The sequence below is a fragment of the Sander vitreus genome, chromosome 21 (assembly GCF_031162955.1).
Source record: "Sander vitreus isolate 19-12246 chromosome 21, sanVit1, whole genome shotgun sequence".
In the NCBI taxonomy this organism is placed as follows: domain Eukaryota; kingdom Metazoa; phylum Chordata; class Actinopteri; order Perciformes; family Percidae; genus Sander; species Sander vitreus.
The window spans coordinates 8,766,999-8,782,466 of NC_135875.1; the positions used below are offsets into that span (position 1 = coordinate 8,766,999).

Consider the following 15,468-nt stretch of genomic DNA (forward strand, 5'->3'; position numbering starts at 1 on the left):
AAATTTTGAGATACCTCTATCGGAGGTAGAACAAAGAACAACAATGTATAAATACACCCCATAAATAAAAGAAGTGCAAAATAAAGCTGATACACCGGAACTCAAGTAATTTCATAATACAAGCTCTGATTGATTCTAAATTTGGTGTGACAGTGAGCCAGGGGGTTCATCCACATGTATGAAAAAAGTATGATTTTTTTTTAAACTTCTATATTTAATACTTTTGTACTTTTAAGTAAAATTTTGAATGCAAGTGTTAAATGCAATACACAGTAAACATACACAGACACCTGTTTTATATTATTGGATCGGTATTATTGATGCATTCAAGAATAATTTTAATGTAGTTGGTTTAACAATGCATCATCTTTTTTAAGATGATCATATTTTTGTGTCTTCATCTAAAAAGTAATTAGTTCCTCTACAGGCAGAGGAGGCTCAACATGAACTCAAAATGTACTACACACTTACTGCTGGAAATACAGGATTATCTTTTACAAAATTAAAAGTAGGCTACCAATACCACAGTGTGGAAGTACTCTGTTACAAGTAAAAGTGCACATTTGCTTTCAAAAATGTGTATGTAGTACTCATTTTGCAGACTGTCCCATTTCAGAATGTACTTATGTGCTTGTAGTACCGTATTTCCTACAAGCTTCAAGATATTCACATTGTTTTTTTTAAAGATTATTTCTTGGGCATTTTATGTCCTCATTTACAGGACAGCTGAATACATGAAAGGGGAGAGAGAGAGAGAGACATGCAGTAAAGGGCCACAGGTTGGAGTCGAAACCGAAGCCTGAGTAAACCTCTGTATATTGGTGCTCGCTCTACCAGTTGAGCTACCCAGACACCCAACACGTTCTGTTTTTTTCACACATGTAGATGAACCCCCGGCCCACTGTCACACCACATTTAGGATCAATCAGAGCTTGCATTAAGAAATTACTTTAGTCCACATGTATCATCTCCCATACGGCCTGGCCATCATCTGCTTTTTTTATGGGGTGTGTCAGTTTGAATCGAGAATATGAATACATTGTTATGCTTTGCTCTACCTAGTAGGGGTATCTTAGAAACTAAAGCACTTTTAGGGGTCTTCACTCTAGCCTAATAGTCTAGCCCAAATCCTATCTATTCATCCTATTGAGTGAGCAAGCTGCATGTGCAACCTATTAATGAGTGTGTGAACATGTATTTGCCTTGCATTTTGATGCTTTTAGTTAATTAATTGCAGAAAATGCATTGCAAGCTACTCATTGACCGCACATTTTAGTCATGGAATAAAAATAATAAATATATAAAATTGATTAATAAAAATGTATTTAGTTTGACCAACACTTATGATGTCCAATACTGATGCAAAGCTAATGTCAAGGTTAAACTCAATAGCCATGTCCCAAGTCCATACATGTTAATAGTATACATAATGTACTATACTGTATATACAGTATAGTACATTGTTTCTGCAGTTTTGTGCCAATATAATAATCAGCCAATATTGACATACTAAAACGCTTAACTGAGATGGAGAACATTTCATGTTTGTATCATTTTATTTAGGCAAAGAATCTTGAAAATACATTGCTACAGTGGTCATTGATAAAACCAAATCTTTTCAGTACATCATGTATTATACTCTTTGGGCTACATATTTAATTTGTATCTTAGAAATGTCAAATATTACAAAGACTTTATTAATGACACCTAGTTCATTAAATTATTCAGATCAGTGATAATATTATCAGTGATAATAAAGCAAGGAAAGGTGTAGGAGTACCACTTTGCAAAAGCAGCAATTACATTCCCATTAAAAAAAAAAAAGTATAATCTTACATGTTACAAAATCAGGTATCATACTTTATAACATCAATATTGCCATGTGAGACGTAAGATGTAAAGTATATACCAAAGGCACCAAGAATGTGAGTCTTCTATTTCTATTATGTTCACAGTAATTGGATCTTGCATCAAAGCAGCTTTGTGTTTTCTGGTTTATCTGATTTCCTAAAAGTCAGATGTGGATCTACTGTTACTCTAAAACTTTACGTGTGATACTGTATACAAAGGCCCTGGACATTTGTTAGGGGTTCTGTGAAAGAGTCAGGAACTCCTCCCTGGTTTTGGGGTCCTCCAGGTAAACGCCCAACATGGTGCTTGTCACAGTGCGGCTGTTTATCTTCTGGACACCGCGCATGACCATACACATGTGCCTGCAAATACACACATTGCACATCAGATTTGCAGCTGCAGCATTTGACCTGTTTCGAGGAAAGTCTTTGACCTAAAGAACATGTTTAAAGGGGAATTTCACCAATTTTACACTGCACACAGCCATTTCTGATTACCGGGTCATTGTCATGTACCCATAGTCTACACTGAAACATGACCTTTTTACATTTTGCCCATGAGGTATTAGGGCAGCTTTTAATCATACAGATGGTGATAATAAATGTTGTGTGTGTGTACTTACGTTGCTTCAATAACCACAGCTACACCTTTTGGCTGCAAAGCCTCTGATATTCCCATGGCAATCTGCTTGGTCAGACGCTCTTGAACTGAAATAAAACAAAAGAATGGCACATATGTAAACATGATGATACCAGGTTGCATTAAATTGTTGGGTAAACTAGAAGAAAAGGACTGTGATTATCTGCAAATCTTATTCAAATTGCATAATCTCTTTGGCTGCTTACCTTGGAGTCTCCGACTGAAGACCTCCACAATCCTGCAGAAACCAGAGCACAAGCAAAGTGAAGAGGACTGATTACAGATCAGTCGTAATAATGATTAATCTTTTGATAAACACAGAGCGGCATCAGTCCCTGACCCCCAGCCTCTACTCTGGACATCCAACTGTACAGACCCTTCATCTGTGAATGAGTCACCTAACAGAACTCTCTCAATCTGTCGTGCAAGATTCAACATCAGCAGGCTTTTTCTAAAAAACCCAGTGACTCTGTTACTGTTATTTTGGCTTTGTATGTTCAGAGATGGTGTGATATTTTAGGAAAGGGAGAAAGGAGGAGACAGACAGAGAGGCTGTGATAATAACTGGTGATTCCCACAGGTCCGAAGGGATTTTCTCATGGCTCGAAAGCGGATAGAGTTCAGACTTGTGTCTGTGAGTGTGCTTGATGAAGGGACTAGATGATGGCCACTGGGCTTAGACTTAATCCTCCAGGTCAATGTGCTGAAATAACAGAAGAACGCAGCCTACCGGCACTTACACCAGAAGCATACAGCCACAGTGGCAGCAGGAGGGTATGATGTGAGTGTCAGTGCGTTACCTTGCCAGCTTGCTCAGTCCCACCACGTTTTTGTTGGGAATATACCCAATGTGAACCTGCAGAAAGAAGATAGCCAGTGAGATGATAATACACACTAACACACGCGCACACACACACACACACACACACACACACACACACACACACACACAGACTTACCTTGCCAAAAAAGGGCACTAGGTGATGTTCACAAAGTGAAAACATGTCTATGTTTTTCACAATTACCATCTCGTTGTGGTCTTCGTCAAATATTGCGTCGTTTAAGATGTCTGGGAGCACAAACATGTATGCACACTTAAAGAAATATCATCTTATAGTATGATGTATGCACACTTAAAGAAATATCATCTTATATTATGATGTAATTCACTTGAGAAATGTTATAAATAGGTGGGAAAAAAAGATAAGAAAGCCCAAAGAGATGAACCTGTTGACTCACCGCTGATGGTCTCTTGGTAGCCCTTGGTGAGGAACTGCATTGCCTTGGCGGCGCGCAGCGGCGTGCGCAGCAGCCCCTGCCGGTCCGTGTCCTCCCCGAGCTCCCGGAGGATGCTGGTGTAGGCACCCTCGAGCACATGTAGGCCTAAATATGACTTGTCCTCATCCTCTTTGCGGGACGTATCGCGCTCGGACTTCTTGGTGTCTATGCTGAGGTCGCTGAATCCGTTGTTGCAGTGGAACTTCTCCACGGTGTCGTTGACTTTAACGTTGCAGTGGTCGTTCATGCTGGAGCGCTTTTTAGCTCTGGAGGAAGAGAAGTAAAGTGATGAGTCCTGGAGTTGAGATACAATGCAGGGCTGTAGGCTTCTCCTATCCCCGATGCACACTGCGTTTATAAAGCCCCCCGTGCGCGTCATTCGTCAAGGTGTCGCCCAACATTTTTTGTTTCATCAGAGCAGCCCCTCCCAACCCAAGTAAGCCGAGCATGCAACTGAGTTTTGTTAATCAGTTGCGCATCCATCTCTCCATTCTTTCGTTCTGGTTATGTCCAGAGATGAGGACTCGAGTCTGAGACTCTGACTTGAGTCGCACAAACAGCTGACTTCAGACTTGACTTGCGACTCGACCCAAAAGACTTCAGATTTGACTCGGACTCGAGCTTCGAGACTCGTCAACAACCTGTTTTCATGCAATTATTGCTTTTTAAATCTAAATGTATTCATGTATTTCTATTTTCTTTTATTGGCGCATATGTTGGGGAAACGTATGGCGAGCTGCAGGTCCCCTGCCCTTTGCCATAATGTGCAACGTAACGCATGCGCTATGCCTTAAGTGCACGCACTCACATATAAAACATTCATTGACGATGGCGGCTCCTCCCGGAGTTGTGCCTTTTGTCATTAGTTTTGCTTTCAATAACTTCGTAAACAGTGGCAGTAAGCCAACAGCTACATGCAAGGTGTGTGGCACCAAGATAAATGATGCCTGATCAACAACTTCGAACTTCATCAGGCATCTCAAAACGCACCGAGATAGGTCAGTCACTTAATAATGTGAAAGAGAATTTAAATTTAGCATATATCGTCACAGGTAACAAGCTAACCATCGCAAAGTGTTGTGCTAATGCTGGGAACAGGCAAATTGTATATTTATAGTTAGTAGTTGCTGAGGCTCAGACATCCATGGCACGGATCCATCTCTCCAGGAACAAACGCTGTGTCGGGTGGGCATGTGATGCGTAATTGATCCCGTGGATGATTTGTAGGCTATTTAGTGAACAAGGTGTACCCGGTCCACCAAACACTTGGCCATCTTAACTGTCTTAATTCTGCACATATTTCTGTTACTGTAGTCCTATTTACTATTTCATTATTTCATCCATGCGTGGCGCAGCGGATCCGTGCGCACTGTCACCTGCCGTGGAGACGCTGGCCTCACTAACCTCTCCTCCTCTGAGTCGGATCTCCCTCGCGCTGTACTCAGTTTCAATGAGCCTACTAACATTTAGAAAATAAATGGCATTACATCAGTGAGTTCAAACTGCTTATTGTGCGTTATTTGGACTGACACTGAGATGCATGTTGTTCTGTAACTGGTGTGGCGCTGCCACTATTCTCTTGATTTCCACTTCGACTTTTTTTTTGAGTGAAAGAGACGTTACATTTAGCGTCACATATATCGTCACAGGTAACAAGCTAACCATCGCAAAGTGTTGTGCTAATGCTGAGAACAGGCAAATTGTATCTTTATAGTTGTATCCATATGATGTGACAGACTTAGGTTAATATTTCGCCAGATCCGAGGGCCAGAGGGATTTGTTAAGTAGACCCCATAAAGTTATCCTACAACTGATTTTAATACTGTACTGTATGGATGGTAGCTACAGGACATGCTTTAATAAGATTTAACAATACAGTGTTAGGGACAGATCAGATGGCCAAAGACTTGAGACTTGACTTGAACTTGCCCCTCAAAGACTTGAGACTTGGCTTGGACTCGAGCTCAAAGACTTGAGACTCGACTTGGACTTCCAAAAAATGACTTGTGAACATCTCTGGTTATGTCTTCTTTACTACAAAGTAGACAGAACTCTCTCACAGGCTCATGACTTCACGTGGAGCCCATGATTCCTGTGCAGTAAGATAAATATAAGGTAATTATAGTTAACTTTTTATTGATCCTTTTGGTATGACTCCCGCAAGGAAATTAGATTTCCAGCAGCAGATTTTAGCAGCATATAAAACACTCTTTAAATAAAGAGGTATAAAAAATAAAAAATACAGTATAGAAAAAATACAGTATAGGAATAACAATGACAATAAACTTTTAGTTAAATATTTTTTTACAAAAAAGTAAACAACAATACACTACAGATAAATAAAGATAAATATATAGATATATAGGACTATGTATGGTATTGTGTTATTGTACAGTTAATAAATGACATTTAGCATAAATTAGCAGTTAAAGGGTTAGGGTTTATAATCCTTGCTTGCTAATCAGCATGGTAGATCTGGATGAGGTTATGGAACAAATAGGGGCACTGGTTATATGGGTAGGTGACTTTAATGTACATAATCCTCTTTGGGGTAGCAGAACAAAAGATAATAATAGGAGATCAGTGGAGGATTTTATGGACAGGCATGGGTTTGTTTGAATGAAGGTAGACCAACTAGGTTTGAAATTAAGACAGGGGCAGTTTTATGTATAGATTTAGCACTAGCATCTAGTGAATTGGCAAGGGTAGGATAATGGGATTCTATACACAATGGGTAGTGATCACTTTCCAATACTGTTGAGGTTTGGGAAAACTTTGTTAACTGAAGAGCAAGCAAGACCAGACTATTTTAATTATAACAAGGCAGACTGGGGGAAATTCTCTAGCAAATGTTATAGTGGCCTTGATAGTGTAAATGGGGAGGGAACAATAGATGAGTGGAACAACAGTTTATGTTCAATGATATTAAGTAGAGCATATGAATGCATCCCTTTAAAGAGAAAACATAAAGGGAAAGTAAGTGTCCCGTGGTGGAATAGGGCATGTGATAAAGTAGTGAGGAATAGCAGCTGTGCTTACAGAGAATTAAGAAGGTGCCCAACAGTGAATAATGCAATAGAATACAAAAGGTTCAGGGCTAAGGCAAGAAGAGTGATCAAGATTGCAAAAAAAGAGTGCTGCAGGAAATATTGTGGGAAACGAGGGGTTGAGACGTCAGTAATCAAAATATGGCAGGCAGTGCATCATGTCAGGAATTATTAGGAAAAAGAAAATGCCAATTTTAGAGGAGGAGGGCGTGTTTGCTACAAGTGATTTGGATAAAGCTAAACTGTGTGAAAATAAATTTAAAGCGGTTCACAGTGGAGCTAACATTGGTGAGGAAGGTATAAGGAAAATAAATGAGACATTAGAGCTAAACATATATAAACTGGAGGTAAATGAAGATAATTCTGTTGTAATGTATTTTTCTCACTAGAAGAATCGCACAGAGCAATAAGAAAGGATGGTATTAGCTATGAGTTTGTCAATAATTTGAGTGATCTAGTGTTGGAGGAAATTCTGTCTTTGATAAATTACATATGGCAAGAGGGAACTCTTCCCACACTGAAAAAAAAGTCTTTTGAATTTACTTGATTTTAATGTGTACATCGGTCCCACATGATCAGAATGTGGCTAACTGACAATACTTTTTCTCTCTCTCTCTATTACGTATTTCTTGTCAAACCAAGATATATTCACATTAGACTGTCTATTAAAATTGTGTTCATTTTATTTTTCCATTACAGTAATATGAATTTATTGTGTAATATTATTTCATCATGTCCATACCTGATTTTAGACTGTAACTGCGACTTCATTTCTTAAAGCTAGTATTATGTAAAGCTATATGTAACTTTAAGACAATTTCATCATGTCCCTGGTACCCGAGTGGGCTCTCTAAATCTAACATGATTTGTTAAAGTTAATTCTATCCAAATGTATTGTAGCCATTGGTTCCTTGTTGTGTGTGTGTGTGTGTGTGTGTGTGTGTGTGTGTGTGTGTGTGTGTGTATAAATACAGTTGTATGTTGAAATGATTTGCATTGACAAAAAAGGCAGAGTAAGAGTTCTATACTCAAAATTGTCTATATTGAGTATTAAAACTTAGAACGTACCAATTTTAACCAAAACGAATGACTCCGTGCAGTTGCCAGAAACAGATTTCACAGAGGGATCAAAAATCTTAACCTCTGCATCAACAGCAGTGGATTCAACCACACAACAATGCAAACCACAATGTTTTCAAATTGTTGTAAATTCTGCATGGTTTTAAATATAAAGTAACCTTGCACTAACCATCTTCACAGTGTAACAATAGGAGCAAATACTGTACATCAAAACATATCTTCATAGTGGACTTCGAACAGCAAAGACATTTCTAATACTTCAAACATATCTTCAGTGGACATGGCAAAGACAATTAAAGTACTCTTTTCACATTAGATTTAAAAGTGCAAATACAAAATACTGTGAACTGTTGTCACAAACAGTGCTCTCCCGAGATCAAATACAAAAAGAATAACACCATTTCCCTGAAATAATCTAAATCAAACATGGCACAAAGTAAATAAGGCAAAATAAGAGCTAGTGCTTTGTTACTAAGTTTACTCCTAAACTTAAAGGGTAACTTAATTTTTTTTTTCAACCTGGACCCTATTTTTTGTGTGAATCTTTGAAAATTGGTCCAGCATTGAGCAAGATCGCTGTGAACCAGGCTGCACAGTTATATAGGGCAACTGTGCATGGTCAGTTAGTGTCCACTGAAAGTTCTGTTTTTGCCGCTGACAGACTCAGATTATTATTCTAAGTGTCTGACAACATTATGGAAAGGATCCCTACATAGATAGGCCTTTTAGTTAAAGAGTAAGATCCTAAACAGTACTTTTAGTCTGGTGGGTTTGGTGATGGTGATTTCAGGGTTGTTTCATGTTAAACAAAAAGGATCTTACTCTTTAACAAAAAGATCTATCTCTGTAATGTTGTACGACAATTGGAATATTAATCTGAGACTGTCAGCTACAAAAACAGCACTTGTGCGCAATTGTCCTATAATTTACAATGAAGCTTGTTTGGCAGCTGCCCACTGCAGCGATCTCGCTTTTACTGGACCAATGTTGAAGATTGTTGTTCCCATCAGTAACAAAAACCTGAAGTTACCCTTTAAATTGTGCACTCTGTTTCAAAATAGTTTTACAAATGACGAAAAATATCAACCTTGTGTAAAAAAAAATCCTGAGGAATAAACACAAAGAGAAAAATGTTTTCGAAAACTCTTAAAATTGTTTTCATAATGGCTTCATAAGGGAAAAAGCAGTCCATCTGGTATAGCAGTACCAAAGAGGCCTTTTGGTTTATCACTGACAGCTCAGTATTTACTAAAAGAGCCTGTTTTAACTTTTGCTTTGTTTGCAAAACGTTATTTCCATGCAGTTCCATGCAAATCATGTCCAGTTAATTCAAAACTAGTCGTTTGGCTGACAGCACAGTATCTCTGACCCTTTCACTGGAAGAGCCTGTTTTTTAGAGCAAGTGCTTTGTTGGAAAGTTTCCCTCCATCAAGTTCCATGAAAATCTTTTGAAATACCTCAAAAGTATAATGAAGGTCAGCAGGGTAGCTGAAGTTCAGGGCATACATTAGTCCAAACAGCATAGCAACAGCTAATGCTACATTATCAAGATCTTGCAATACCTTGATGCCTTCAAGGACAATTCCGATGTCCTCTGGTTCCTCACTTGAAGCATGTTCTTTAAGAACATAAATCCCAACAGTGGTGTCTTCAATGGCCTCGTTTGATGGCGTCTTCATCCATGCCCTGTTAAAAAAAGGCCAGTAAATAAGGAATAAGGAAAGGAATATAAATGACTTGCAGGTCGTGCGGCAGATGCGCCAGAGGGGCCTCGGGAACAGCAGCAGCCAGGTGCAGAGACAGTTGGCGTAGCAGCACTCCGAGGTCTGGCTGCAGAAGCAGCTCCATTTCCTGACAGACTGCAGTGGGGTCACACGGGCTGTGTCTGCAGGGCTGGTTGCTCCGGTGGCCATCGGAGACATGCCTGCAATGCTGCCGGTGCCAAAACATCGGTGGCTGATGCAGGTGTACTCCCAGGATGTGCTGGGAAGGCTGGAGGAGATCAAGGAAAGCATCACCTCCCTTTTTGAGCATATTCTAAATTCATTTTTTGTAAATTCATAGACCTGCTATTTCCCATTTTTTCAGTGTAGCTCCTGGAGGCAAGCAGTGGTGGTCCCGATATTAAAACCAGGGAAAGATGCATCAAAGGCAGGATCTTATAGGCCTATTGCACTAACATCAGTGCTATGTAAAATAATGGAAAGAATGGTCACAGGCAGATTAATGTATAAATTAGAGAATGATAGATGGTTTACACCTGTACAAAGTGGCTTCCATAGAGGGAGAAATACCATGGATGCTGGGCTTTCCCTTGACAGCGATATTAAGAAAGCCATTTTAAATAAAGAAGCCCTAGTGGTGGTGTTTCTTGATATTGAAAAGGCCTATGACATGTTATGGAAAGAGAGGCTAGTTATAAAGCTCTATGAGGCTGGAATCAGAGGGTGGATGCTCAATTGGATACAAGATTTTTTGAAGAACAGGATTATTCAAGTCAGGGTTTCAAATTCTTTTTCTGATGGTACAATGGTGGATAATGGAACGCCCCAGGGAAGTGTGATTAGTCCAATTCTATTCAACGTTATGATAAATGATATTTTTCAGGATATTGAGACCAGTTTTGGACTTTCCCTGTTTGCAGATGACGGGACCATCTGGAAAAGGGGCAGAAATATCAAACAAACAACTGAGCGAATGCAGGTAGCCCTAAACAACTAGCTTGGGTGAAAAGTGGATAAATCTAAATATGTAATATTTGGTAACAAGAAAAGTGAATGTGATGGTTTATTTATGTATGGACAAGCAATTGAAAGTGTTAAGGATTTCAAATTCTATATAATAATGTTAATAAGTGTGAGAAAGTGATACATGTAATGCGTTCCCTCTCAGGTAGTACATGGGGTGCTGACAGGGATTCACTACTAATGATTTACAGAGCAATGATAAGGTCACGAATAGACTATGTTTTGGAACAGCAGCTGAATGACATTTAAAAAAAACTGGATGTAATACAGGCCAAGGCTCTGAGATTATGTAATGGGGCCCTTCGTACAACTCCAGTGTTTAACATCAGCAAAAAGGTGGAAAAGCTGGGACTAGGAGAGGTAGGTGTGGCCCCACAAGTGTACTGGGTAGTTATACCTCCATGGATGCTGCCCGCTCCAGAAATAGACCTCAGTATATTGGAAAATATAAAACATCTTGAAAGTAGTGTATATCCGTGGTTGGTGAAACAAAGGCTGGGGAAATCATTGGGAGACATATCTTCACACACAGATGGATCTCAAGATCCACAAACTGGGAAGTCTGGCTTTGCTTTTTATATTCCTCAACTTGAAATTGTACAGCTCAAACGACTGAGGGGGTATCGGTTTATACAACAGAGCTAATAGCTATAATTTGGGCACTACAGTGGGTGGAGGAAGTGCTGCCAAGAAGAGCGGTCATATGTTTAGATTCGGCCTCAGTTTTAAAAACTCTCATAGGAAGCAACTGGGGAGCCCGGTCAGACCTTGTCATGGCTCTGTGGTATAAGATTGAGAAGGCTGGAGGATTGGTGGGCTTTCTTTGGGTGCCTGTCCATGTTGTGTTAGATGGGAATGAGCAGATAAGGCAGCTGAAATGGCACTGAAAAGAGACATTGATTTAAGGGTATGTTGGCATATCTGAATGCCGGTCTGTCATTGAGAAAAATGGTAGGCTACAGCAGTGTGGCAAAGGAACGAGGAAAAGGAAAAGAGGGGTCGTCATTATTTTTCATTTCAAAATAGGGTACAGGCAGAGCAGTGCTATTTGAAAGAAGACACTCCGTAATAATGACAAGGCTGAGACTCGGCATTGTGGACTTGCATGGGACCTAGCAAAGATGGTCAAGCATGAGGATGGACTTTGTGGAACCTGCACATGTAGGCTACTGTTGGATTGTCTTCAATACAAAAATGAAAGAGAGCAGTGTTCACTGTGCTATGTCACATGGGAATACAGAACGTGACATTGAGAGACTTACTAAATCCTACTTACTAAAATAGTGGAACCTGTCATGGATTAGGCTATACCTCAGGACTAGCCTACTTGACTGAATTTGACAATACTTTCAAATGTTACTTAAACTGTCCTGTGAGAGGCAGCAATTTGCCGCAAGCCTTCTAGTTCTTCTTCTTCTTCTCTTAGTTAATGGCAGATTGCAAACAACTTGTAGGTGCATACCGCCACCTACTGTGCTGGAGTGTGTATCATCATGTCGTTGTACAATTATTTTAAATTCTACTCAACAACCCTGCAGCTTTTAAAAATTTAAATAACGCCTTCCTGGTGATCCTGATCTCCTCTCCCTCCCCTTCTGATCCCAGTATCCCTACCAGAGTCCACTCCCGCCCTGCCTCCTGAACCTTTTCTTTAAACACCTGTCTTTCCACCTCATGCAATGTGCACTACAATATTATATGTTCAGCATTATCTTTAACCCCACAGTTTTCACAGTTCTCACTATTCTTTTTCCCCATTAAAAACAAGGTGCCATTCAGTCCTGTGTGATCCACCCTGAGTTTTGTCATTATAATTTCCTCCCTCCTGGTCCTTTCCGTATAATTCTTTATGCGGACAGATTTTTGTATTTTATAATATCTCCTGCCTTTTTTGTCGTCCTCCCACCATTTCTGCCATATTTCAAGGCCTTTCTTCTTAACCACCGCTTTTCCTTCGCCTTTTCCTAGTGGAATAGGAACTGTTATTTCCTTTAGTAATGCCTCTTTAGCCAGTTTGTCTGCACCCTCGTTCCCTTTTACCCCCTCATGTGCCAGCACCCAACAAAACTGAACGTCTATGCCACCCCGGTGTAATCTTAGCAAACTGTGATAAAGTTCCATTAATAGGTCTTCTCTGACAGATGTCATGGACTGTATACTTTTTTATGACAGCTAAAGAGTCTGTGCATAGCACCACCCTATCAGGTCTGACTTCTTCAACCCACTGTAATGCAATGATGGCTGCCACCAATTCTGCTGTATATACCGATAACTGGTCAGACAATCTTTTGGAGAGATTAACTTTAAATTCTGGGATATATATTCCAACTCCCACACATTCCTGTTTGTTCTTGGATCCGTCTGTGTAAATCTTTAAATAATTATAGTAACTGTGTCTCAGGTAAATGCTTGTTTTAACTCCCACTTCCTCCATTCTCTTTTCTTTTCCAGGATATTAATATCGGTCTTTACGTCTGGAAACAGCCATGGTGGAATGTTCCTAACAGGGTTGGCTGTAAGCTTCCATTCCATATTCCCTCACTCTCTCTTTCCTCGTCCATCCAAACCCAAGTCCCTGAAACTTGGAATACTCCCAACATTCCAGTATTGACTCTTTTGTAGGGTTCTCTTTTCCACTACCTTTTAATCTGATCCAATATACCAGTGCAAGTTTCTCTCTTCTCAACTCCAGAGGTGTCTCTCCTGCTTCTATGAGTATTGCATTAATGGGGGTTGACTTAATAGCTCCAATGCACACACGTAATGCTCTATACTGTAATCTATTAATTTTTTCCAATATTGTTTTTGCCGCTGCTCCATAAACTACACAACCATAATCTATTGATGACCTCATACATGCCCTATATATGTCAATTAATGACCGTCTGTCTGCACCCCAGTTACATCCAGCCACAGCTCTTAGAAGATTTACAACCTTTTTGCATTTAGTTTCCAAGTGCTTTATGTGTGATTTCCATGAATACTTACTATCAAACCATAAACCCAGGTACTTAAATTCATTGACAGCTCATATAATGTTAGTTTTTCAGCATGGTACTTGCGCTTCTTTGTGAACATCATGTAACAGGACTTGCTTGTTGATATCTTAAACCCCCACTCATATGACCACTTCTCTACTTTCCTTATTGCTTTCCTAATATTTTCTACTACATAAGACACATTCCTTCCTCTCATCCAAATGGCCCCATCATCTGCAGAAAGTGCTGATTTGATACATCCATCTAAGTTTGAGAAAATATCATTTATCATTTATGAACAATACAGGGCTAATTGCACTCCCCTGGGGAATACCATTGTCCACATCGAAATATATAGACACCTCTGATCCAACCTTAACTCTAATTTTCCTACCTGTCAAAAAGTCCGTAATCCAATTATACAACCTTCCTCCAATACCCATACTAGTAAGTTTAATAAGCAGTCCTTCCCTCCACATGGTATCATATGCCTTTTCAATGTCAAAATACACTATTGTCATAAGCTCTTTCATTTTCAATACCTTTTCCACCTCATTACTGACCCTAACTAGAGCATCTGTTGTGGAGCGTCCTTTCCGAAATCCACTTTGTATATTAGTCAGTAATCCTCTCTGCTCCAATATATGAGATATCCGGCAAACTAATATCCTCTCCATCCATTTGCATAATTGAGATGTCAAAGCTATGGGCCTATAGTTACCCGGTTTGTTAAACGGTAGTATTACGGCACTTTTCCAACTATTCGGTATTATTCCATCCCTCCAAATTTTATTAAAGAGTCTTAATATCAATTGACATGATTCAACTGGTAGCTGTCGGAACATGGCATAACATAATTGGTCTTGTCCTGGAGCTGTATATCCAGTGCCTAGCAAAGCTATGTTGAGTTCAGACATAGTAAAATCCACATCCAGTGTCGACATACTAGCCTCCCTTTTCAACTTCACATCCTTATTCTCTCTAAGTGCAATTTCTTTCTGCTGCTTATGAATAACACTAAGGTGATCACCACTATGCGCTGCCACAAATGCCATCCCTAACACTTCTGCCTTACCTTTATCAGACACTACCACCGTCTCCCCATCAATCAAAACTGGAATTTTAACCGACATCCTTTTCCCACTCATTCTCTTGAACATAGATCATATATCCCCTAACGCTACTCCTCTACCTATGTTGGAACAGAACTCCCTCCAGTTTCTCTTTTTGGTATATTTAATTGTCCTACGTGCCACTGCCCGTTTCCTTTGATAATCCACAACATTCTCTCGTGACAGATTCTTCTTCAGTGCTCTAAATGCCTTGTTTCGTTCTTTTTCAGCTCTGCTACATTCCTCATTCCACCAAGGTACCACTTTCTTCCTTCCCTTTGTTGTTCTTTGTGGAATACTCAAAGATGCTGCATTCAAAATGTGTTCTGTAATTTGCTTTGTGCATTCTTCTATGTTTCCATCTAATGTAACCAGGTTAACTGACTTCTCACAGCATGACCTAAATTTTCCCCATTCTGTTTTCTCAAAGCACCATCTAGTAATTGTAACCCCTTCTTGGATACAAATGTCCATATTAACTACAGTGAGAACTGGGAAATGGTCACTGCCTATGGTAGAGTCACTCTTAACATGCCATTCACACATATTCACTAAACTGTCTGATACCAGTGAAATATCCAAACATGATGTATTGCCCCTATTCACATCTATTCTTGTACCCTGTACCCTGTACCCCTATGTTCCCATTATGGTCTGTATGAGTGCTACCCCATAGGCTGTTATGTGCATTAAAATCGCCACACCATATTTCTTTCCTGTATACAGTCCCTGCCAT

General features: G+C 39.7%; 1 protein-coding gene across 1 annotated transcript; it reads right to left on the bottom strand.

The window, feature by feature from the left end:
* Window positions 1–193: 193 nt before the first annotated feature.
* gch2 (GTP cyclohydrolase 2) lies at window positions 194–4,015 on the bottom strand. Its single transcript, XM_078279083.1, has 6 exons — window positions 3,730–4,015; window positions 3,450–3,559; window positions 3,291–3,346; window positions 2,697–2,728; window positions 2,474–2,558; window positions 194–2,213 (listed from the first exon to the last, which is right to left on the bottom strand). Exons 1-6 carry the CDS (start codon window positions 4,013–4,015, stop codon window positions 2,084–2,086), a joined length of 699 nt encoding a protein of 232 aa, XP_078135209.1. The 3' UTR covers window positions 194–2,083.
* Between the last annotated feature and the right edge of the window lie 11,453 nt (window positions 4,016–15,468).